The sequence below is a fragment of the Kryptolebias marmoratus genome, linkage group LG10 (genome assembly GCF_001649575.2).
Source record: "Kryptolebias marmoratus isolate JLee-2015 linkage group LG10, ASM164957v2, whole genome shotgun sequence".
NCBI classification, from domain to species: domain Eukaryota; kingdom Metazoa; phylum Chordata; class Actinopteri; order Cyprinodontiformes; family Rivulidae; genus Kryptolebias; species Kryptolebias marmoratus.
The window spans coordinates 14,662,377-14,686,414 of record NC_051439.1 but is presented as its reverse complement, the minus strand read 5'-3'; the positions used below and the strand labels follow the sequence as shown (position 1 = coordinate 14,686,414).

The 24,038-nt window shown below is 39.3% G+C and overlaps 4 protein-coding genes across 10 annotated transcripts in view; 2 read left to right on the top strand and 2 right to left on the bottom strand.

Annotated features, from left to right (window-relative positions):
• Positions 1-10,371: 10,371 nt before the first annotated feature.
• On the top strand, positions 10,372-12,016 carry chrm5a (cholinergic receptor, muscarinic 5a). Its single transcript, XM_017410386.3, has one exon. It carries the CDS (start codon positions 10,403-10,405, stop codon positions 11,996-11,998), a length of 1,596 nt encoding a protein of 531 aa, XP_017265875.1. The 5' UTR covers positions 10,372-10,402; the 3' UTR covers positions 11,999-12,016.
• A 265-nt stretch (positions 12,017-12,281) lies between these two features.
• zgc:194887 (uncharacterized protein LOC571819 homolog) lies at positions 12,282-16,252 on the bottom strand. Of its 2 annotated transcripts, none has more exons than XM_017410415.3 (4): positions 16,135-16,252; positions 15,312-15,953; positions 15,029-15,186; positions 12,282-13,690 (listed from the first exon to the last, which is right to left on the bottom strand). In XM_017410415.3, exons 2-4 carry the CDS (start codon positions 15,374-15,376, stop codon positions 12,996-12,998), a joined length of 918 nt encoding a protein of 305 aa, XP_017265904.1. In that variant the 5' UTR covers positions 15,377-15,953; positions 16,135-16,252; the 3' UTR covers positions 12,282-12,995. The 2 variants fall into 2 exon arrangements, with proteins under 2 accessions (XP_017265904.1, XP_017265912.1); XM_017410423.3 differs by having other exon boundaries at positions 15,029-15,183.
• Positions 15,974-24,038, bottom strand: part of LOC108236257 (KATNB1-like protein 1) — a 27,481-nt gene continuing 19,416 nt past the window's right edge. The window contains exons 1-10 of one of the 2 annotated variants that reach the window (XM_017416810.3): positions 19,061-19,194; positions 18,163-18,257; positions 18,037-18,074; positions 17,674-17,953; positions 17,469-17,584; positions 17,332-17,382; positions 17,157-17,246; positions 16,923-17,027; positions 16,434-16,527; positions 15,974-16,334 (exon numbers count right to left, since the gene is read on the bottom strand). In XM_017416810.3, coding sequence (XP_017272299.1) covers positions 16,302-16,334; positions 16,434-16,527; positions 16,923-17,027; positions 17,157-17,246; positions 17,332-17,382; positions 17,469-17,584; positions 17,674-17,953; positions 18,037-18,074; positions 18,163-18,252 — 897 coding nt within the window. In that variant the 5' untranslated portion in view covers positions 18,253-18,257; positions 19,061-19,194 and the 3' untranslated portion in view covers positions 15,974-16,301. Of the gene's footprint in view, positions 16,335-16,433; positions 16,528-16,922; positions 17,028-17,156; positions 17,247-17,331; positions 17,383-17,468; positions 17,585-17,673; positions 17,954-18,036; positions 18,075-18,162; positions 18,258-19,060; positions 19,195-24,038 lie in introns of those variants that run through there. The other variant, XM_017416818.3, reaches the window with a different exon arrangement.
• The window catches only part of acp7 (acid phosphatase 7, tartrate resistant (putative)), an 11,757-nt gene continuing 6,394 nt past the window's right edge, over positions 18,676-24,038 (top strand). Inside the window, exons 1-7 of one of the 5 annotated variants that reach the window (XM_037977802.1) lie at positions 18,676-18,831; positions 19,506-19,551; positions 19,689-19,825; positions 20,203-20,403; positions 20,493-20,675; positions 22,043-22,068; positions 23,565-23,662. In XM_037977802.1, coding sequence (XP_037833730.1) covers positions 19,514-19,551; positions 19,689-19,825; positions 20,203-20,403; positions 20,493-20,675; positions 22,043-22,068; positions 23,565-23,662 — 683 coding nt within the window. In that variant the 5' untranslated portion in view covers positions 18,676-18,831; positions 19,506-19,513. Of the gene's footprint in view, positions 19,304-19,492; positions 19,552-19,688; positions 19,826-20,202; positions 20,404-20,492; positions 20,676-22,042; positions 22,069-23,564; positions 23,663-24,038 lie in introns of those variants that run through there. The other 4 variants (XM_017416777.3, XM_037977803.1, XM_037977804.1 and 1 more) reach the window with 4 other exon arrangements.

Sequence of the window (24,038 nt, the reverse complement as noted above, 5' to 3'; positions counted from 1 at the left end):
GCAACTTTCCTACTTCAGTACTTTGAATAATCATCAACAAATAGCTCTCTAATTGAGCTCAGCCTAAGTTTAGGAATCTAACCCTCCTGGCTAAGGTTAGTAAAAGTCACAATATGGGCAATAAAGCTTTTGTTATCAGTTTTTCTTAACTGACAAGGTATTAATTGTTTGGGTTTTGTGTTGCAGGATAATAAATGTTGAGAAACAAAGGTAAATATCTCAGTAATATGGAATACTTTGTGCAGATTCTGTCCTCTGAGAAGGTACGGTTCCTTACATGTTCTCCTTATAACCATAAAAAGTAAGATATTACATGATTATTGAACTTTCATTATCTAGAATTTTTTTCAGAGTGGAGTTGCTGAGGCAACAGAACTAGAACTGAAATCCAGATATCCCTCTTACCAGAAATATATTCTTTGGGGATCTCAAGGTATTCTAAGATCAGAGAGGATGTATAGTCCCTCCAACAAGTTCTGCGTTTGCCCTTGGGGCTCTTCCCAGTGGGGCATGCTCAAAGTGCCTCCTAAAGGAAGTGACCAGGTAGCATGATGATCAGATATCCAAATCAGATTAGCTGACCTCTTTCAGTTCTAAGAAGCAGTACTGAAAATCTTTATGAAATAATGGAGCTTCTCATCCTATCTCCTGCGGATTGAACCCTATTGCTCTCATAAAGGAATTTATTTTATCTACTTCTACTTCTATCTGTCATCTCATTTTTTTAGACAAGACCCAAATTATAAGTAGGTCACAGGGAAAGGTTTGAACCATTGGTGAGAGATTGACTTGTAAATTGAGAGTTTTGCCTTTTAGTTCAGATCCTTGTTTGTCATCACTAACTAGTGAACCACTGCAGACAAAGCCCCGCTCAATCCTACCATCGCTTGTGAACAAGACACCAAAATAAATTCCTTTAATTTAGGCAGAGACTAATCTCCAACTCAGAGGGAGCATTCGATTCTTACTTTGCTCAGAGTCAAGAAGTAAAGCCATGCTCAGATGCAAACAGCTCCACTGTTCATGTTTCTAAAACATCAACAGAACCACATCATTAGCATAAAGTAAAGATCCAACCTCTGAGGTTCAGAAACTGGACACCCTCTTCTTCCTGACTAAGCTTTGAGATCGTATTCATAAACGCCACAAACAAGACAGGAGACAAGGGACCGCCCTGGGGGAGTGTCAGATAACAATAACAAGACTACTCTTGTTCATACACACAGTTTAATTTTTTTATACTTTATATGACACAGCATTTCAGCATTTTTCTTGCTTTTTTGCTCATAGTTTTCTTGCTGTTATTAAAATGATCAGTGTTGTAATAAATTTTGATCTAAAGATTTAATAAACTGGATTTTAAAATTCTAACCCAGATATAGATTTGCCTGCACCTTCAGAGGTTTGCCCTGCATCCATCCAGACAAGATTGTTGTTGTTGTTGTTGTTGATGTAGGAGTGTCTGAGGAGTATAGGATGTCCTGATAGGAATAGAAACCGTTGGTTCACAATAATGGCTCCATCAGAGCTGTTTACCGCCTATTCAACTCAGTCAAGGGAACATTAAAATTGCATTGCAAAGAGGAAAAGCTCAAATGCTGTCAAGCACCAGTTGATTGGTTGATAAAAAAGGTGTTCTTAGCTTTGCAGGTGCTTTTTTTAGAATTCTATATTTGTAAGTCTGTATGTATTAATAGCTGTGATCAAACATTAACAACTAACTGTCCTAAATACTAGATCTGTGTTGTGAAATCTTTGAAAAAATGGGAAAAAAAATTGCCCATGTTTTTGTCTGTAGAGAGCCAAACAAGCCAGTCTGTTGTACAAGGGGATAAAAGCAAGGCTCACAGCAGGGGGACTTGTAAATCCACTGAAACAGTACAGAATGATGGCAAATCATTATGTCAAAAAGGGAGTTGTTGCTTGGGACCAGAGGGACACACAACCCCACACACACACATGCACAAAGGCAGATCTGATGGGAAATAAACATTTGTAGCACATCAAAGCCTCGTAGAAAGAAGGACACCACAAGAGTCAATGCTTTTAGCCACTGTGGAGAGACACATACACCAGTGAACAAGTAGATTAAAAGAGGATCCGAAGTCAGCTATTGATCATTCCTCTGCTGGATATTTTCTGTTTAGAGTAAGGCAGGTCTTTGATTTGGCTAATAATAGAGCCCAAATTTCAACTAAAAGGAGCCTATTTGTCACGATTCAGTTCACAGACCCTCCCCAACTCTAAGCGCCGAGACTTTAATAAGGAGGAAAGGAAAAAGGAAAACCAGATTAAAATGGTCCCTCTGTTTTAGAGGCAGAATTTTGTATTCTTTGTTGCCAGCTTATGGGTGCACAATAGAGTCAGCAGATAAGCAAGACCCCATAGACTTTGGACAGATGCAATCCATCTCCAGCTGTGCTTATGTCCTCCCCCATCTCGTCTCACTCGCAGGAGAGCAGGGATCTGACAGGGACCTGTGGAAAAATAACCACGCCTTTAGGATGCAGATGATTGCTGGGATGGTTGCCTGGATGGCAGCAGGCTTATGTGAATGTGCGCTGAAACAGAACCATGAGGTGCGCTTCAAAACCATTTTAATTTGGTTTCACTGTTCACATTGATTAACATTAGACTCTGAGCAAAACTAATCAATACAATAAACCATCCAGAGCAATAGAGGCTGCACACAGCTGCATATTTAGGTGTGGATGATAATGTCTGAATGTATCACATGAAAAAAAGAGAAAACAACACAGTGACACTGTAAACCGCTTGCAGGTCAGCAGTTCAACAGCAGTGATGAGCCAGGTGTTTGCATTCTGGCCCACTGCCTGGAAATGGCATTAGATCAGCAGGTCAGGTATGCAAGGTGGGGGGGGAAGGGGAGTGGGAATATATGGTGCTCTGCTAAACAGACGGAGTGGGATTTCCATGGCAGGCGTTAATCCGGATGGCAGGACCGTATAGCTTTTCATCCAGTAGCAAAATCATTCCAGAGGGAGATCTGAATTTTGACAAATGGCATCATGTAGAGCAATTGTCACATGTGTGCTATTAACCAATCAAGGCAACAAGCAACTCTAGATCTGTCAGTCTCATTATCATGTTATCACTAAATACTCTTTATTTATTTTTAGTGTTACTTTTTTTAGTTAGTTTTATGGGTGACGGAAAATTTGTTTATCATTTTCCTTTTGCCTTTTTTTTGTCAGTTATTGTGTTCTTAGATTACCTGATATTATGCAAAATAACAACAACAACAAAAAACATGGTTAGATACACATAATTTATCCTTTTCAAATATCTAGAGACTAAGATTGGATTTTCAGTGATCTTAATACAAATCAGAGCTATATATTAAGAAAGGAAACCATGTACAATGTACGACTTAATGTTATTAGTTTTCTCCCTCATGTTTTAAATAGAAACTCGTGGCAAAGATCAGCACCCATCATCTGGATTAAAAACAGTATTAAGTCTTTACACCAAAGAATACACGCACACACACACTTAAATACACAAACCTAGATCTCAGTGGAAAATAAAAAAAAAACATCTGTCAGCTTTCTTCATGAGAACACAAAGACAGCAGCAGTGTACAGATGAGTTTGGCCATGTTGCTTCAAACTCAGGGAGCTGCAAGTGCTGATAATCAGAGTCTCTTCTTCACAAGCAGAAACACATTCCAGGATTTGGCTCAACTGGTCTTAACTGAGCACCACCCACAGTGCCACTTCCACACACTTTCTCCTCCTGCCCCCACGCCTTACAAAATGGACCCCTCGAAGCCAACACCCCCCTCTTCTCACCCTCGGTATTTTACGCTGCATGCTCACCGCGCTGAAACATGATGAACCATTCAACCCTATGGGAATTTCTCCTCCCAGCCTGCTAGCGTCAGCTACATCTGTGTGTGTCAGACGGAGCTGATCCAGCAGCAGCAGCAGCGACTTGGCTCAGACATCAGCCTGCCTCTCAGTGACATTCTGCTTCAACTTGCCTAAGAGGCAGCACAGTTCTTCTTCACTCTGCTCACACTGGGAGGAAAAGTTCTCTCCTGTTCGCTTTTTTTAGTTTCTTTTGCTCCTCAGCTGAATCATCTTTAATTTATGAATGACAGAGGAATGAACTTGAAGATACTTTTCTTATTTGGACAAATGATAGCAGTTTTGGAGCTGAGCGGGGAGTGATGCTCTTCTTCCGTGGGGATGTGTGAAGCTTTCTGGTGTCCACCCTTCCCTCCGTCCTCTTCTTCCTCTGCCTTAGAGACTGGATCCTTCTGGCATGCGAGGGTCAAGTCAGCAGGATTTCTTCTCTTCAGCTGTGTTTTGATCCTGTTCTTTAGTGCCACACTTGACCCACAGGGTTCACAGGCAAAACAAAGGGATTAACTATGAACTTTTTTCCCACTGAGAGACGGGGTTCGGCTTACCAGAAGCCTGTGAGATCTGATCAAAGTCAACAGTGAGTAAGTTAGTCTTTGTTTTTTTTGTTTTACATCAGTGGCTTGTTCAGTCTCAGGAGAATCATGACTGATTGAGCGTGCGTTTCTTGATTAATGCACAAAGGCATGACCTGGATTCGAGTGGGAAAGACGTCATGTGTGCACAAGTGCATATCTGAGAGGTCTCAGCATGTATTTTTAATGAAGTCTTTTACCCTAATGAACACAACGGAAGATGTGCTCCAAAAAAGACGGGTCTCTCTGAAAGGCAGACACCAATCAGTATGTTTCTATTCAGGCGCATATTCTTTCATAAAAACATCTATTTACTGAGTATTACCTGCAAAAATTGGCATTTTCATAACTTCTAAAAGACTAAACGTTTACAATATTTTAGCAAAATGTATTTCATCAAGCATGTTTCACTGAGATAACCTTCACCCACCTCTTACATATTTCTGTGAACACTCCTAATCTGTCACCAGCACACCCAGTTTATAGCACTAACATATTCAGCTCTATCTCCATTTCTAAACCTCTGAAATGTTTGACTTAATGTAAAATCTCAACGTGGCACTTTTCTTCCCTGCATTATTATGAAATATTACATTTTTCTTTCAGGAAAGCGATCAATATTTTTCTTAAACTGCATGGTCTCACATCCCTTCCTCTCCTCCCTTTGATTAACTGGAAATGACAATATAGAGAGGGATTAAGCAGTGAAGCGTGATTTTAACGAGTCCCCCCAGCCCCAACGGATCTTTTGAGGTGTTACAATAAATGTTGAAAGGTTCTGGTTCTCTTAAAAGAGAAAAAAATTCTGGAAGTAGATTTCATGAAGCCTTAATGGTTTAGTGGGTCTGGAAAAAATAAAACAAAACAAAACAAAAAGAAAATAAAAACTGCCACCAGAATGAGTTAAACAAAGGACTTTTGACTAAAAGGTCTTGATTGGGAGTTGTTGAGCTGCAATATGGAGCAAACTATTAATGTGTTTTTATATGCATGTATGGCTTGGCTTTTACTAGCTTTTGTTTTGAAGGTGAATGTTATCAGCTTGGGAAAAAGTAGGCCATTTGGGAACAAACAACAAAAATTTAGAGATGAATATGAAGGCAGGCACAGACTCTTATTTAAAAGAAATTGCAAAAAACACACAAATGAGTTTAGCTATTATCCAAACGATGGGGCATTAATGAAATGTTGCCGCTCAGAAAACTAAATTCCTTTGTCATTTTATTCCCTTCAGCAGATGCCAAATCCACTGTGGCATCTATAAGCGGATCATAATATTCATCTAATAATCTTATTCATCATTCTTCTTTAGAGATCTAATTTGAGTTTGCTAAAGAGAGCCATCAAGTATAAAAAAGGTTTGCCTCAAGCAGTAATATTTTTATTTTTTTCTTCCATCAGAGCGTGATAATTACACAAATATATTTTTTCCAGAACACTACATGTACTGGGTTTTTAAGCATGGATCGGTGCACTGATAATAGGAGACTCAAACTTCCATGCCAAGGAGCTCTGGGTTGCATCATTCATGCTCACCACACCAGCACATATGTTGTCTTTTGGCTCCTTTGCTTTGACTCCTCTCTTTGCTGTTATTGCCTTCTTCTAATATTTGATTTAGTATTTTACCTTTACCTTGAGTTTGCAAACATAACACTAACACATACACAGGACTTTGGCTGTGAAGAGCAGTTGTGTTGTGACCAAAAGAGTATGTTAAAAATGTTACCAGTGACTGTGGGGGTTGCATGATGAGGGACATCAAATGTGCTACAGGATAGGAGCAATGGTGGCCAAGTGCCAAAGAATCTGAAGCCAGCTTTCGGCACCCAGCATGGAGACTCAGGACAGATTTGTGCTCCACAACCTGTCCTCACTCACAAACTGGGTGTTGTTAACTATGCGATCAATGACCATTACTTTTGCATATGGCGCTAACACAGAATTTCAAAGGGAAATCTGATACTTTTAGATGTATAGGTAATGAAGGAGACTCAGTTTTCTTAACTAGGCCAATGAGATTTCCTGTTCACCAATGTTTGAAAAAAGGTTCAAAACAATGACTCTACTCAGGAAGGAAAACCTTAAAGGTACTTATTGCAACATCATGAAGACTGGTAAAAAACAATTATAAAGTAAGAAGTAAAATCTGCATATTTTTTTTTCTAATATTAATGATTATTATGGCCTTAAATAAAACATTTGTAAGCAAAATTTGTAAAAGGCTGACAACTACAGCTTGTGTCTGTTTACCTACAGAAACAGTGACAGAAAAAAGGGCAACGATCAGGACGTCCATGGAAGAGCCGTTTGGGATCAAAAAGTCTGACAATTTTGATGTATTTGTATATTTACACTCAGATTTGCTGAGTAAATTGTGCAGATAAGTTGCATACCTGCATTTTAAAATTGTATATCAGTATATCTGGAAAACTACTGGAGTAAAGTATTTTAAACCATTTGATAAAGATCAAGATAACCTTTTTTGTTTGATTTTATAGTTCATACTTGTGCTTTTCCAAACAATAGTTAGAAATGGCTTGATGGTAAATGTAAAGCTTGGAAGCAAAGAGGCACTGCATGTAAAAATGATTCTACTACTTGCCTACAGTGGTATTAAAATTGTGATACTTTGCACGTTTGATATTTACCATTTCAATCCTTGGCATGCTAAGGTCCTACAGTGTCCCGTTGTTTGCCATTACTGGGAATATGCAGGTGTTTTGAACCTGAAGAAATGAAACCCATGATGACAGGAGTATCACAGTGTGATGTGAGGATACAGAAACATTTGACTCAAATGGATCATCCATCTGAGCCATCCCAGAATGAGGGCTGCTTGTTGAAGTGGAATGCCTCCATCCTTGTTAGAGAATGACAAATATTCTTCACCTCTTTAATCATTCACATCCAGTTGTAGAGAACAACCGATGCAAAGGCAAAACAATCATTCAACTGAACATCTTCCTGATTCCTTAATCCTTTTTATGGTTGAGGTTTGTGCATGTCCTCATGATCTATAGGTCTATAAATTCTATGTATTGATACATGTATGGTGCTCTCCATGGTGCTGAATAGAGTGGCTGACAATACTAATCCTTTTTTTGTCTCTCTGAGTCACATCTGTTTGTTTCATTTAATGATTTCCCAATTATTACATTATTACATACAATTATCCAAACAGCATTCCCCATATATAATATAATATATAATATAATTACAGTGATTAAATGATAAAACAAATTAGGATGGACCTAAATGTGTGTGTTGCCTCGTTGTGTGGGGACATGGGCCATGTCACTGGCATCAATATGAGACATTCAGAGCTGGAATTTCTTCCAAGTTTGGTTTTGAGTTTACAAAGTTATTCTCCCTACTGCGTGAAAAGGCCCACCATGACATACCACAGTACTGAGGTGTTATTTTTTAAGACTTTGGGCTTCCACTGGAGCTCCTGCTAACCCAGCACTTTTGATGATAAGCCAGTGAGTGAAGAAATTATTTCTCAAGTCTGGGATGTGAATGCATTCAAAGAACTGAAAGTTGTGCTACCTTAGCGGGCATTTATGACAGATTCTGCATTGTATATATTTATATATTTTTTTCATATTAGGAAAAAAAGATGAATTGAATTGATGCACCTCCCCCACCCCCAGAATGGTGAAAGCTTTAGAAAAATGGCTCAAAGTTTGTCCTTCCAGCTTCATCTGAAGTATATTTTTGTTGTTGCAACAAACAGTGACATATCACTCATGAGAAATTGAGTTATTTTGAGAGACCTGTTATGTTTTTGTACCTCAGATGTGATTCAGCTAACTGTTCACTGAAGCTGTCATGATAGACAATTTCCTCCTGCAGGGTTTTGATGAAAACACTCCAACAAGGCAGCACTGTTTACCAAGGAAGTGACCGGGGTCGGTCAACAAGGATGTGAATGTTTGTTTGTAAGCTGTGTCTGAGAGCCAATTTCCTCTACATGGTGCTATTTGTTGACTTTTAAAGAGATAATGTGTGACGCTATCTCTGCTTACATGTGTGTCAGTGCACAGTGTGACAATTCAACTGCTAATCCCTATGTGGAGGATTTTCTCTGAACAGGTGAGCCTGAGACTATTGTTGATCCATGAGAGCCTCAGAATGTCTGCTCCACCCTAATGGAGCCGCTGCTAGATTGGTTATTTTCAACAAGTTTGGAGTTGAAAAGTTCATACACAAAATGCAGATGGTGGGGTTGAATACAGCGGTGAAAGTGTCTCAGTTTAAGCAGCTTGAATTGCATGGATGAAAATACTGATGTCATGTTGCCCAGGGGACTAAGGTTTTCCCTGAGGGAGTGGAAAATCACTGGAAAAAGGAAGGAGAGTTCCAGCTGATTAACTACAGCACACTACAACACACTCTAGTACAATCCTTTTCACACACAGTGGATCATTTGCACGTCCAATGTACTAAAGCTTGTTTTCAACATTTCAAAAAAGATGAAAAAAAAAAACTCATGGCACATTGCTTTTAATTGTTTGTAATGAAAATTAAAGCACTAAATTATAGATATTTGATCCTCTTGTTTTTTTTATGACATAAATTCAGTTTGGCATGAATAGCCTCTAATTCATTAGTGTGAGAGCACCTGTGGCAAGCCAATTTATTATACTGTATAATAATTAGGTCACATTTTAAAAACACATTTCCATAGTTCCATGTTTTCTCTTCAAAATGACCACTTGACCTACCCAGAGTGCCTGTTGTCCTTTCCATAATCATTATTTCAGATATTGCAAACTGGATGGATGAATGAATGGATAGACGGATATGTAATGAGAACTTGATGGGATGCTATTGATCACCACCAAAAAATGAAGGCAGAGGATTATTAGAAGATTTTTTTAGCCTCTCTGTTGGCAAAATATCTCATAGACCACTAGTCGGATTTTAATGAAACCTTTAGGAAATGTGGATTTGCATCTCTGCTAGCATTGAGCATGTGCACCGAGTTTTTATATACAGAGAGTGTCTAGTACCCTCTACTGATGTTGGAGGAAAAATGCAGGTATTGCCGAGTTGCTCTGCTGCTTCAGGTTGTGGGGCCATTTAATGTACAGGAGAGTCAACTTTCCTGAGTTGTCGAACTGACACAAGTCCTGAAACCAAACAGCTGTTGTTTTGGCAAATGTGTCTGAGTATACTGCAAAGTCTTTCAAACTTACCACACATAAAATCTTTAGAGTAATTTAATTTAACGCATAAACAAATCATGACAAAATCTCACTTTGGTGTAAAGCTAACAATAAGTTAGCAGTGAGATTAAAAGGTATGTATGTATGAGTATTATTTTCATAGTTATAACATGGGTTTTACTTAATTAGCATTTACACTTCTCAAAATGACTGATTCTTAAAATAAGACACAACTAGAGATAAGCTTCTTGTTTTCTACATGAGGAGTGCTGTTTGTTCAGTTTATAGTTTGCTTTTAATTTTTTATTAAAGGGTTTTGGCCACACAAGAAATCAGACAATACTGTATTACACAATTTTAAAGATGAAGGGACATAAATACCTAATAGATTGCTGCTGCATGAGTCCTTCAATTCAGATTTATCACTTCTTTGCATGTTTTATCAAAGAAAACAAAACAAAATGTCAAATTTTTATATATATTCCCAGCATGAACATTAATTTTGAACACATCAACCTCAAAAGCTGTAAAGCAAAAAAAACAAACAAAAAACAAACAAACAGAACTATTATTATAGATAATAATAGTAATAATATGAGCCCTGTTTTTATTTTCATTTAATGTTTGACAGTTTGATTGTCAAAATCCCCAACTGATGCCTTCTTTTGGCAGAAGAAAGAGTAACCTTTCTTGTCTTGTTTTTTTCCTTTTCTTTTCAGAAGCTCCACTGGGAAAAGAGAACTTTAAACACGGCTGTGATGAATGGATGCCAGTAAAGAACACCATGGAAGGAGAAAACATATTAAACTCCACAATGAACACCAGTGCGATGGATATCCACCTGGTCACTCACAGTCTCTGGGAGGTAATCACCATCGCCACTGTGTCAGCTATTGTCAGCCTGATCACCATCGTGGGGAATGTTCTTGTGATGCTCTCCTTTAAAGTCAACAGCCAACTGAAGACGGTGAACAATTATTACCTGCTGAGTCTGGCAGCTGCAGACCTCATCATAGGTGTTTTCTCCATGAATCTGTACACTTCCTACATACTTATGGGCTACTGGGCCTTAGGGAACCTTGCCTGTGACCTGTGGTTGGCACTGGACTACGTAGCCAGCAACGCCTCAGTCATGAACCTGCTGGTGATCAGTTTCGATAGATATTTCTCCATCACAAGGCCTCTGACTTACAGGGCCAAGCGGACTCCCAGACGAGCTGGAATCATGATAGGTTTGGCTTGGCTGGTGTCCCTGATTCTGTGGGCTCCGCCAATTCTTTGCTGGCAATACTTTGTTGGAAAAAGGACAGTTCCTGAGAGGCAATGCCAGATCCAGTTTTTCTCAGAGCCTGTGATAACATTTGGAACAGCAATCGCTGCCTTTTACATTCCTGTGTCAATTATGACAATTCTCTACTGTCGAATCTACAAAGAGACAGAAAAGAGGACCAAGGATCTGGCAGAACTTCAGGGGGTTAATTATTCAACAGACTCGGGGGAGACACAGCCCCAGAAAACTATTGTCAGATCATGTTTTAGTTGTAAGCTAAGGTCGGCTTCACATGATCAGAACCAAGCCTCCTGGTCATCCTCTAGCAGGAGCAACGCCAAATCAGCCACCTCCACCAGTGATGAGTGGTCCAAAGCTGGTCAGCTCACAACCTTCAACAGTTATGCCTCCTCTGAGGACGAGGACAGGCCGGTGTCTCCAGGGGGCCTTCGGGCCTCCTTCAGGAACCAGGCTTGTGAAGCCAGCAAAAGCAGAGTGGGCAACGAGAGCGAGCAGCTCAGCAGCTATGATGAAGACAGTTTCTTCCAGACGCCACCAAAAAGCAGCTCTCAGAGGAGCAACAAGTGTGTGTCCTATAAATTCAAACCTGTGGCCAAAGATGCTCACGTGGAGCACCAGAGCAAGAATGGAGACACCAAAATGATGTCGTCAGCGTTCTCCTCAGCTGAGTCCATGAGCGTTCCATCCACCTCCTCGGCGTCCAAAACCATGGATGCCTCTCTGAAAAACCAGATCACCAAGAGAAAGAGGATGGTGCTTATCAAGGAAAAGAAAGCAGCTCAGACTCTCAGCGCTATCTTGCTGGCTTTCATCCTAACGTGGACTCCTTATAACATCATGGTGCTGATTTCAACTTTCTGCTCAGACTGCATCCCCCTTTCCCTTTGGCATCTAGGCTACTGGCTGTGCTACGTCAACAGCACCGTCAACCCCATGTGTTACGCTCTTTGCAACAAGAATTTCCAAAAGACTTTCCGCATGCTGCTGCTCTGCCAGTGGAAAAAGAAAAGAATTGAGGAGAAGCTATACTGGTACGGGCAGAACCCTGCAGTCAGCTCCAAGCTGACATGAACTTGTGTTTAAAAAAGACTGTAAATTAAAGCTCAGATCAACAAGCTTGGCTCTTTGAATTCAGATCTTACATCATATAGTGTTGCTCCTTAATCAGTAGTTGTGGTGCAGTTTAAAATAATTGCTGCTAAATTCTGCAAAAGTAGAAAAATACACGTTTTCTTTTTACAATATATGTGACATTGTACATAGGTTTGAAAATAATGTTTAACACTTGTATTTCAGATTATTAAAACTAATTATTTTGTGTTGTACCTTCTGCTCTTACATCCAAAATGTCAAAGCACTTGTAGATCAGTTTAAATCTTTAGTCTTCAAATTTTATTTCAAAGGGCTAAAATTGTACATGTTGTCCTACAGCTTGCTAGTTGAAGAGTTTTACTTGATCACTGAAGCCTTCATCACTGACTTTTGTCAGACAATTAATTATAGATTAAGTATTTTCTCGCTTACAGTCGTTGTGATGATGCATCAGCTTTCAACAGTATTAAAACAAACCTTTAAATCCCTCTAACTTGTCTATGTTTACATCAGGAGGAGAACTGGAGGATTTAACTGTATGTTTGTGAAAACCTCTTCATTACTTTTTATTCTCAGGATTTTATTTTTTTTCTTAGGTATCAAAATAAAGTATTTGTTTCCTCTAAATGAGTGTAGTTAAATATGTCATCATATCTTCTGGCAAATTTGTGACATAATGTGGGGAAAATGTAAAGCTGTTTATTTTTTTCCTGTAAGTATAAGCTAACATGTTGTGAAACATTTTTATTGGGTAACTGTGAAAAATGAAAAGACGTCCAATCTGAGGACAATGGAGATGTTTGGGTATACTGACGGTTTTATATGGCTTTTCAAGCTCGTGAAAACATTCTGGTTCTTTTCAGTATTTTGTGATCATGTAAGATAATTTCTAAATAAAATGTGATGAATTGAACATGCAGAAAGTCACTAGTCATAATGTTACACGGAAATATCGGACTCCTTGAGAATGATGCGTTCATAGCTCATCCTTCTTGCTGTCTCCACTGTAGATCACTTTCACTGTGTCTGAAGGTTTCACCATCATCCATGCATACTTGCAGAGTCGCTCCTTGTTGCAGTCCTTTTGCCAGTAAATCACATTCCTGCGATTCAAATTGGCACCAGCACAGGCATCGTACCACCAACCCCCTCCTGCCACACCTTGAAACTCTAGCTTGGCACAGTTTTGGAAGTAATTGTCGTTGTCTCTGTCCTTAGTGGTGAATTTCTGGTTGTCGTGAAGGTAATTCTCCGTGTCCAGGGTCAAAGCGTCCACAGCCGTGCCCTGGAACAACCCCAGCCTCAGTCTGTATGCTGTTGATTCACCCTCCACCAGGAATGGATCATACTCCCCCATCTTGGTGACAGCATCCTGGTCTACAAGCTTTACTCCCAGCTTATAGCGGGCAGGACCACGGGTGAGCTGATGGAGGCGCTCATTTCCCAGCCAGTGGTCCCCATTGACATCGCCAAAGCCATTCTTGTACTCATTCCAGGTGCGATCAAAATTGACGCTGCTGTTGACCGTGATGTGCTGCACCACAGTCCAGCCTCCTTCCTGCATGGCACAGAAGGCCACAATGGGGGAGTCATGTGGTTGGATCAGGTAAACTCCATCTCTGGCCTGGCCTGAAGATGCCATCAGCATTTCATAGCAATCTCTGGGCAGAACTGTTGAGCAAATAAACAGGTCCGGCATGAGTAAGGAAATTAAATATCATTGCACTGATTACTTTGGCTGCTTTCAGACTCGTAAATTAGGGCTGCACGATTTCAGAAAAACATGATTCTGATATTATTGTTGAATATTATGATGACAGCATTAGTTGTGATTAGTTGTGATAAACCCATATTTTTCTCTACTATCATCTAAATTGGGTTCAAGGGCAGAAAGAGTCTTTTATATTAGCCAAATATATTACCGGCATGAAGAGAATAAATGCCTAATCCTTTGAATATAAATAACCTGTGATTTATTGCAGTCCAATGAGTTCTTTTCTGCACATTGATATTGCAATAACAAAAGATTTTTCACATAGTGTGCAGCCCAGAATACGGTCTCATGTCTTTCTTTTGATGGTTAAAAGTGATAATCTGAAATCATAAACAAGAGGAAGATCAGTTTGGAGAGAGCGAACACTACAAGCATTACACTGCAATTCAGTCAAAAAGGTTGAAAAAAAAACCAGATCAAAATAAACTTATAATCTATACCAAGAACATACCAACAACCACACAGATTAAAGCTAATAATTCAATTTTGAAGCAACATTACTAAGTCTGGTCATTTTTAGTTCTTTGCCACCCCCTACAGGTGTGAGATGTAACACCAGCTATTCATCCATCCATCCATTTTCTTTGCCCGCTTCTTCCTTCCTGTGGAGCTGGTGCCTATCTCCAGCAGTCACTGTGAGAGAAGCGAGGGACACCCTGGACAGGTCTCAAGTCCATCACATGGCCACATAGAGACAAAGGAGACAAACAGCCATTCACACTCTCACTCACAACTAGGAACAATTTAGAGTTGCTGTAAAACCAGTGTTGTGAAAATTATCATTTTGATTTTAATTTCAGCAGCACATTGCAAGAACATGTTTTAGTCATGTTTTAATATTCTTTTTTAGGGCTCTCCAACTGTAGGTGTGAATATTAGCTTGTGTTAAAGAGCAAAATACATGTCAGGAATTTGTAATGTGATGACTCTAAAACAACTTCATTTTTTTGTGTCTTCATGGTAAACCTGCTGAAAAGTCTAGATGTAGTATGTTAGAAAAACAACTGTCTACTGACCAAATTATCTCACATCTCAAAGAACACTTATCATCAATGAGTCACTCAGTAATTTCATCTGCAAATTGGAATTTGACCAACCACAGATTTTCTCAGATAACACTGCAGAGATGTCCTGTCCTACAAAAGTTTCAGCACTTAATTTCTTCGATCCGTTCTTTATTAAAGCAAGCTATATGAAAAGTCAAAATGACAGCGAAAGTCTACACAAACGCATACCTTTCATCTCACTGTTTAGGACCTTGCTTTGATCATTTGGGGGAAGAAGATGAAGATTTTCAGCTTGGAGATGTTCCACTTTAACTCCAGTCGCACTCAGCAGGAGCACAGTCGCTGCATGCAGCCAGGATCTCCACCACTTCATCCTTCGCTGTCTTCTGTCACACAAACTGAGTTTACCTACTGTTATGAGTACGCTGTTGCAAGCTTAGAAGATTTACTGAATTAAATACAAAACACACTACAAAACGTTGCAAAGAAGTATAAAAACCGTAATGCTTACTTTGAGCTGGGGAAACTGGATGTAGAAATTTGATACACCAGAACCACCCCTGGTACCGTGTTCATCTACTCAGTCTGAATAAAAAGCACTTGAATGCAAACATGATTGCAGAGCTCAGATTCAGAGTTCAGTGAATTGCAGCCTCTCCAACCCAGTTACAGCTGGACTTTAGACCCATGATCCACATTACACTACAGAGACCAAACCTCCTCTTATCTGTATCAAGTGAGATAAACCCAAATGTAAACCCATATCTCTGCCTTATTTTAATCACTTCAACAGCGCCTGAGGCCAAAGTTCACTTAAGTGGGAAAAAAGCCTCAAAGTTTCAATCAGTCACTTTAGATCAATGCTTTAGTGATTTAATCTCTCTATATATTCAAGCAAATCAGATGGGATTCGATGCCAGTGTGCAGTTAAATAAACCTTTCTGTGATAATCAGTCACAAATGCCTTGATGAAAACTGATGAGATTGTATTCAGAGAAAACAGCAAAACAACTTCTAAAATGTCTGCCATCATGTTCGCCATGACGTGCAAAATTTCTTGTTTGTTTGTCAGTGATTCACATGATTAGTTTTGTCTTTATCACAACAGAGAAGGGACGCTTCCTCGGGTCAAGGCTGAGTGGGCCACCGGCATCTGAAGGATAAGGAACAATCTTCGTGTAAAAAAGGTTTTATTGTAGCTAAAACAGTCAAAGCAACAAGAATATAGTATAATACAATAATACAATTTTTTTAACTTATGATTGAGGCACTTAAAAAAAAAACAAATTCATGATCATTACAACGTCCTACTTGATCACTGAAGAGAGAATTACATTTTTCATATATGAATTGCTGTTGCGCCTTCCCTGTTTCAGGATGAATTGCAGACTCACAGATCCACCAGCACAATCTTTGTGTTTTTATTTAAAAGCACAAAAGCTAACAAGGTCGTTACAGCAGCTGATGACAGACAAAGATGGAATCTGGATCCTCGCTTCTGTCATTTAAGTTGAAACAGGAACGAACCAATAACCTGTGAGGGGGAAAAATAAACAACAAGAGTAATCATTTTTATACAGTAAAATATAAAATATGTACACACAATGTTGTGACTTCTTTATTTTGCCCTCACATTGGCCATCTCTCCTGCCACAGCTGGAACAGATTTCAACAGAGGGTCCTGCTTCCACAACTCCCACAACTGATGATTAAAAACCTGGAAATTTCTGTGCAAAAGAAAAAAAAAGGAAAATGGATGTAAGATTATTTGACTGTCACTTTGTAACAAGTAAATCAGTAAGTATGAAAAACATATTGAAAAATTTGTTACCATTCAGTTGCAAATAAAGACGGCTTTCAAATGAACAGCAAATGTTTTCAATACTAACAGAGAAAGTCAGTTCACGTTCGGTTCAAGCACCTTCACAGAACAGGGTCACCATCACCAGGACGACTGAGAATCTCCACAGGCACAGTGTCATTTTCAAGTCTTTTGTTTGCTTTCACAACATTACTGTACGAGCTTATTTTTAAAGGTTATACGAGGTTATTTTTCTTCTTGTTCTGTTTTGCACCTCAGTGTCACCACAGGAAAAAAACATTCAATAATAAAAAGACCTACTTATCTTGCTGGGGTAAAGCTGATCCACTGAAGCCACTCATTTGAAGTTCCTCCCACCAGTTTTTTAAAACCGAATGTATCCACTTAAAACCAATAATTTGATACCTACGAAGGAGACGATATCAGGTAAAATTATTTTAGTTCCTGTATGTGGTGATGATGTGCAGATGGTTTTCTGTTTTTTGAGTGCATTATGTGTTTTAGTTGCAAACAGGAAGCAGCGGGAACACTCACTCTTCATATGGCTTGCTGAGGACTTGCCTAACGAGAGGAAATAGGTCAACACAGCAGCCGATGTTAATCCTGGTTGAATCCTCATCGATGCTGTCGATTAAATAAAAGCAAACACAGCTATGAATGAATTATTTTCTTGTCAGTGCCCAGTGTTTTGAATTTAAAAATGGCTTACCATTTGCATATTAGAGGGAGAAAATCAACAAGAACACCAGTGTCTTGAATTCTGAAGAAAGAAAATGATGTGACTTTTCTTTGCAATTCTTGGGAACGTGCTGCACAACGCATATTTAATAATTACACGGTACATACTTTAGAAAATATGTCAGCAGCTCTCCAAAGTTTCTCTTCCACAATGTTAACGCCACCTTCAGTCTCAGGTTTCTTCCAAACAGCACATCAGTCATTGTGTTGTGATCTTTACTGAGCTAGAAATAAAGCCATTATGTTCAGATGTTTTTTGTATTAGAGAAAACCAGACAAGTGTGACATGGGCAGAGTGGTCTGTGATAGTTACCTCATAGAGTGTGAAGAAGTCAGTCTGCTCAGAACCACTTTCACTGGTATTATTGTAATGGCTGACATTTAGTGGGAACTCCTGTGGGTCCATAAAGAATATGTCCTGCTGTGCGTCTTGCAAATGTTTCATCTCATTTTCCTTGTTTGTTGCATCTAAATTCCTCCCAGATCGGAGCTGTTTCCGTCGAACTACTGTCAGATGGTGGGTTTTCCTCTTGCATGACACGACCCTCTTCAGCCTTCCCGGGTTGTTGTTGCCAGAGCGACTAACTGGATATCTGGATATTGTAAAATGTTCAAACATGCTGAGCAGAACTGCAGTGCAACTGAAGCAGAGACACACAAATGTTGGATGGAATACCTTTTTTTGTTGAACTCCTCATGTTTGTCATATTCCACCTGCATTTAGAAACACAACAGGGTGTGAAGAACAAGTGCCTAAAAATGGAAAAAACTGATTTATGAACCGTAATGTCACTTAGCTGACCTGTTTTGCATTTCTCCTATGAGCATAGCTTACTCTGTACTGTGCTGCCTCAGAATGAATGCCTTTCCCGTTTTCGCTGCTGGAGTCCATCAGATCTAAATAAAGGAGAAGCCATTTTATAGTTATTTTTTAAAAAGCTAGCTGTACTACAAGCTCAATCAAAATAGAAATTTGTGTCCCTAAAAGGAAGAATCAGTGGCCCGATGAGAATAAACTAAGTTTATTAGTAATAGCTTTAGGTTAAAGTTTAATTTATCTTTGTACTATACATATATATATAAGCATAAACTTTACTTTAAATAAAATGTTCTCTAATTTTTTTAATTTATTTTAATCTGGCAATCATTGCATTGAACTTTAGCTTTGCTGTTCTATCGTTTGTAACCTGATTTAAACAATAACAATAAAACGTAGCAATATATATTTTTTTGTTATTTTTCAAGTTAATTTACTTGAAGCAAAGTCAGCGACAAAAAACACCATATCCCATAATTCCTTTCGGCTTTGTTATTGTTTTTTTATACAATGGCGTAGGTAGTGGCTCCGGTTGAACTGCCGTTGGTCGCGTTCGTGTTAAAAGTGTAAAGATTTATTCATTTATTCATTATTTATTCTGAGCAGTGGACTTTCTGGGTTCGGAGACCGTCGTTCACTATGGTTTGTCAAAGTGTAAGTCTCTTAGAGGCAAAATAAAACAGCTTTGTTATCGTACGTGACTTCATAACTTAAGTTAAGATCTTCGCAAACCGGTAGCTTATAATTAAGCAATTTAGCTAGCAGCTAATGAGATTAAAAACGGGTAAATTACAGCTGTTTAGGCACACCGATAGAAAGTCGCCGCATTACAACACTTTTCAGGTCCAAAGACCTTTCTACATGGCGCAGCTGTCGTACTCACCGTGTTTTCGTTTCCCAAACGCTGATAAATTAGATCATTCCCTTTCATTCTTTCAGAAGAGCTAGCAGACATTAGATACCGCCCAGTACAAGAGTATAAATAAATTCTATTCATTTTAGATTGAGGGGCACCGGACACCCTCTAGCGGCTGTTGTGTCAACATGTTTTAGATTTTTACTGGAAGTTATTATTCAAACCAGTCAGGTGATTTCACAGTCAGCTGAACAGGACTGAAGTTTGCAGGTACGTTTTAGCTTTAATTTAAACTTCTGTGGTATAATCTTCCTGAGTTGTCACCGTGTTTGTGCTTCGTGCTTCATTTGATCTGCAAGCCTTGGCGTGTGGGTTTGACCTTTTTCATTTAATTTCCCTGCAGAGCACAATGAAAAACAAGATCAGCTGATTTCTGTCCTTCTCGCTGACTGTGCTGTTTTTGGTTCTGCAGCTTAACTGATGAGGACTTCCTTCACCCGGGGACCAAAACACGGTCTGTGAGTCGGTGTTTTACTGGCGCTCAGCACTTTGAAAGCTGTCCCTGAGGGCAGGACAGTGCGCTTCAGTTTCCTGTGAGTTTTGGATCATGTGATTGAAGTGACAGTGCTGTTGGATTTGTGGCTTCTTTCGCCAGGCATTCACTGCGACGACTCAGCGTCAGAATGGTGCCAGCTCATGCTGCCCTCGCTTTTTTGAGCCTCGCTCCCCTGTTTGTGTTTGCCGTTCCTCCTATCTGGACCCAGCCAGAGCAAGTGCACCTCTCCTATGCAGGTACGTGTTTAACCCTTGCTCCTCAATCTCATTTGTTTTAGTTTGGGAATGCAACTTCCTCTTTGTGTTTTGTAAGATGTTTTATCTAAATCTCTCAATAATAATTACTAAAGCCAAGACTAAATCGTCTGATATTATCTTTAACTGTGTAGCATTTGATCAATCTGTAAAAAGGCAGCTAAATTTAGATCCTGAATCACGCTCCTGTATGCTGAAGGGACATGTGATAGTCATGGTAGTTAAACAGGTCATAGTGAATGCCTTAGCAGCATAAGCATTACCTGACTTTTAGAAATGTGAGAGTAATTGATGTCAGCCTATCTGTGAGCATCACATTTCTCATACAGCAGGTTTTTAAAATGTTTTTTTGTTTACAGGAGTACCTAATTCCATGGTGGTGACCTGGACCACCTTTAAGAAGACACAGAGCAGGGTGGAGTATGGTCTTTTGGGCGGTCGGCTCTTTGAGATGAATGCCAAAGGTGATGCCACTCTGTTTGTGGACTCAGGGGCGGAGAAGAGGAAGATGTTCATCCACAGAGTGACTCTTACAGGCCTCAAACCTGCTGCGACGTACGGTGGGTGGCGCTTTGGTATCCCTGACGTTAGTTTTTCGACCTGTCAGGCTTACTCACCTTTTAACACGTATTAATTTTAATTTTTATAGTCTATCACTGCGGTGGCGATGACGGCTGGAGCGATAGATTCCTCTTCACTGCGCTGAACGACAGCTTAGGTTTCAGTCCCAGGTTTGCATTTTACGGAGATCTGGGCAATGAGAACCCTCAGTCTCTGGCTCGACTGCAAAAAGAGACTCAACTCGGCATGTATGATGTCATACTGCACATAGGTAACCTCTACGTGGATGTAAAGATTATAATTCTGCACTTAAAGAGCTAGTAAAGAGTAATTAATGTTATTAACAGCAGCTCAAAACATCAGTCTTGCACAGATACCTGACACTGCATTAAGCAAATTTTGTAAGTTTGCTCATTTGCAAAAGAAATGTCTGCAGTATTAATTATTAACAGTACTGACTTTGAAAAAATGTGTGTTGGGTTTCTTTCAGCTCACTTTAAAATGTGAGTGGCTTGTAAAATCTAAACAGAAAGCAGGTGTATGTCGTTGGAAAATGGATTTACCAAAAAGACTTGAACGTTTAATTTTGGAGAAGATTATTTTTCTTTACTTTCTATTACCTTTGACGACAAAGCCATTTACATTAAATGTCCACTCTTTGGTCATGTTTTAAACATCCAAGCAGTATAAAAAAGTGCAAAGCAATCGGACCAAAGACTGTGTGAGAGTCAGCTGCTACTCTTTATTTGCTTTATGAAGGCACAACAGCAGCAGAGCAAAGTTCAATAAGGTAGTGGATGGGGACTGTGGATCAGATGATGAGGTGATTAAAAAAAACAACAACATTCTAAAGCCAAATTTGATCTAAATAAAATTTTAGGCCTCATTTCTACAACACAGGTCCAGATTTGGGCTAATCGCTAACACATCCCAAACTCCAACCAAATATTTTTTTTCAAATCTGATATTTTAAAGGATTCAACAGGAGAGAAGTTAAGGAAAGAAATGTCAGGAGAAGCTGCAGCAACAGGTAAATTGATTAGATTAGGGCGTAAAATGGGAAAAATCCCATGAGGGAATTACAACAAACATGGTGAGGAAAACCCAGTCTGCTTTGACTCAGGAAACAATTTACAGCTTCGGCTCTCAGGCTTGAGAAAGTGAAAAAAAAAATCACCAATCAGAGGAGCAGAATAGATTGAATCACTGGGAGTTGGTTCAGACTTAATGTTAATGAGAGAAGGATTAGTGTAAGACAACTAACTGCTTGATAAAGGTCAGTCAAGGCTAAAAGGTGAACAGAAGTGTGATGAGAAAGGCCGAACAAAATAAAAATGGCTTTGCTTGGAAATTATATAGACAGAATAATATAAAGAGGCACTATAATCAGAAAGTAAATGATTATAGGATTATTGTGACACTGATGTCTGCAATCCGAACATCAAATTAGTCTCCTAGCACCTCTAAAACAATTCCTTGGTTATTTTACTTATGCATGATAAAAACATTTTTCTGACACTGTATTGGTGCAGTTCGCTGAACATAAATCTCCTTTTTTACACTTTGTTGGAAAGTAAAATCTTAAACTCTGCTGGAAGATCAGTTCTAATCTGTGAATCTGTTTTTTCTGCTTTTCAGGGGACTTTGCCTACGACATGGACGAGGTACTTCACCCAGATTTCTTTCTTATTTTCTTAATAACGACTAAATTTGTGCCTAGTTTCAATTAAGGACAACGACTGCGAGTTTCTCTCGTTGACGCTCCAGGCTCTTTTAACTCAATAGTGACAGATGAGATAAGCCACTTCACTTTCCTCAGCTGCCCTCTTCCCAAAGTTAACCACTGTTTATTATTAAGGCACATACAGTCGCTCGGCTGTGGTCGGGACATTAACATTACTGTGAGATGCCCTAAGCCTTTTGGTGAAAGATGAGAAGCAGGGTCATGTCGCCCAAGTATTTCATGAAAAAAAGTGATGCAGTTCAAAACCACAGGTCCCAATAACATATCTGAGCCCATCGGATGCTAATATCCCTTTCCCTTAAACAATTTTGCCGCATTACTAATGTTTTTTATTTAATTTGAAGAAACGGATAAATAGAATCAGCAGAGCTCCCTTCAAAACTCAACCATAATTCATTCAAGCTACGTTTTCAGTTGGAATGTCTCACAAATGCTCTGTGGTTTCACCCATGTTTTTAAGGAGAAAAACAGAAAAGAGGGGAGGATGTTGTTTTGTTGTCGCAGGTAAAAGCAACCAGAGCGGAAAGAAACCACACAGGGCTTCTAAAGGTCGTCACACAGTCGGAGGAAATCTAAGACAGAATCTGGTTTCAGTGCGGTTTGTTTTGTATGCTAGTCATACTTTAAGAAAAAAAAATCTGTCTGGAAAATAGACCTATTCCATTTTAAACAAATGTGAATGACTCCAACTGAATGGAAGGGGATTTAATATTAGTTTATTTGACAGGGACAATGCACAATCTGTAGTCCCTGACTGTCCCTGAATGAGTGTTAAAAAGTTAACCCTCAAAAAGTTGTATTTTCTGCCAAAATGCAGTGTCAATACTTAGCGCTAAATGACTGAAGGAATTAGCTAAAAAAAAAAGCTGAAACTGAGTTGTTAAAGCTAAAAGATAGATTTCAAAGAGAGCAATGTTTTTAAAGGAATTGTAGATCTGTAATGTATTTTTATGCAGAAAATATTTGTTAAATAAAAGTATAAAAGTTACAAAAAACAAAAGCCACAGACAGAATAGTTACATATTACATGTCACATTATTTTGTTGTGTGACTCAGCATTCACACAGTAAAATAATAAAATCAAAACATACAAGTGATACATCATATCAATCCTAACAGTACCCAAAATCATAGAAACGGAGACTGCGCGTAGTTTAAATAAAACACACTAATGAAGAACAGCTAAAGCCAAACCCACAAACATGGACAAAGCAAAAGGAGACCTCAGTGATGACAAAACTGAGGCTAACAGAAACAAAAGGTTTACAGAAACGTTCCTGAGTTGGACAACCCGATCCCCTTTCACCCAGATTAGCTGTCGGGCCATTGTTCTTAGGCTAACAATCTATCTTGAGTTTCTTTTCTCACAGAGTAATCTTTGGCGTCGTGTTTACTGGCTGAACGGCTCTGTTCCAGGACAATGCCCGAGTCGGAGATGAGTTCATGAGGCAGATCCAGTCCATAGCAGCCTACGTGCCCTACATGACCTGTCCAGGCAACCACGAGGCTGCGTAGTAGGTGGAATTCAATCGTATATGTCTCTCCTGACCTTCTCCATCGCGGCAGCTTCATTGATCAGGGCGTCAACACTAAAACGTTCCTTCTCCTTCTTCGTCTGGTCAGGTCACAGAGGCAGATGCAAAAACTTCGACTCGTGCTGTTTTTCATTTTTTTGGGGGGGGGAGGCTGGTTTGTGTTGTAAGCCACAGTTTTTGGTACCAAATAGACCACACTTGGTTCTTTGGAGAACTCTTCACTTTAGTTCTTGAACAGATGGGAGGTATTTGTGTCTCCGTGTTGGAGCCACATCAGCAACCACCACCGTCTAATCAAGGCAAGGCTCTCCAAAACAAACATTTATCTGCCTGGGATTAATTATCTGCCCAGTGT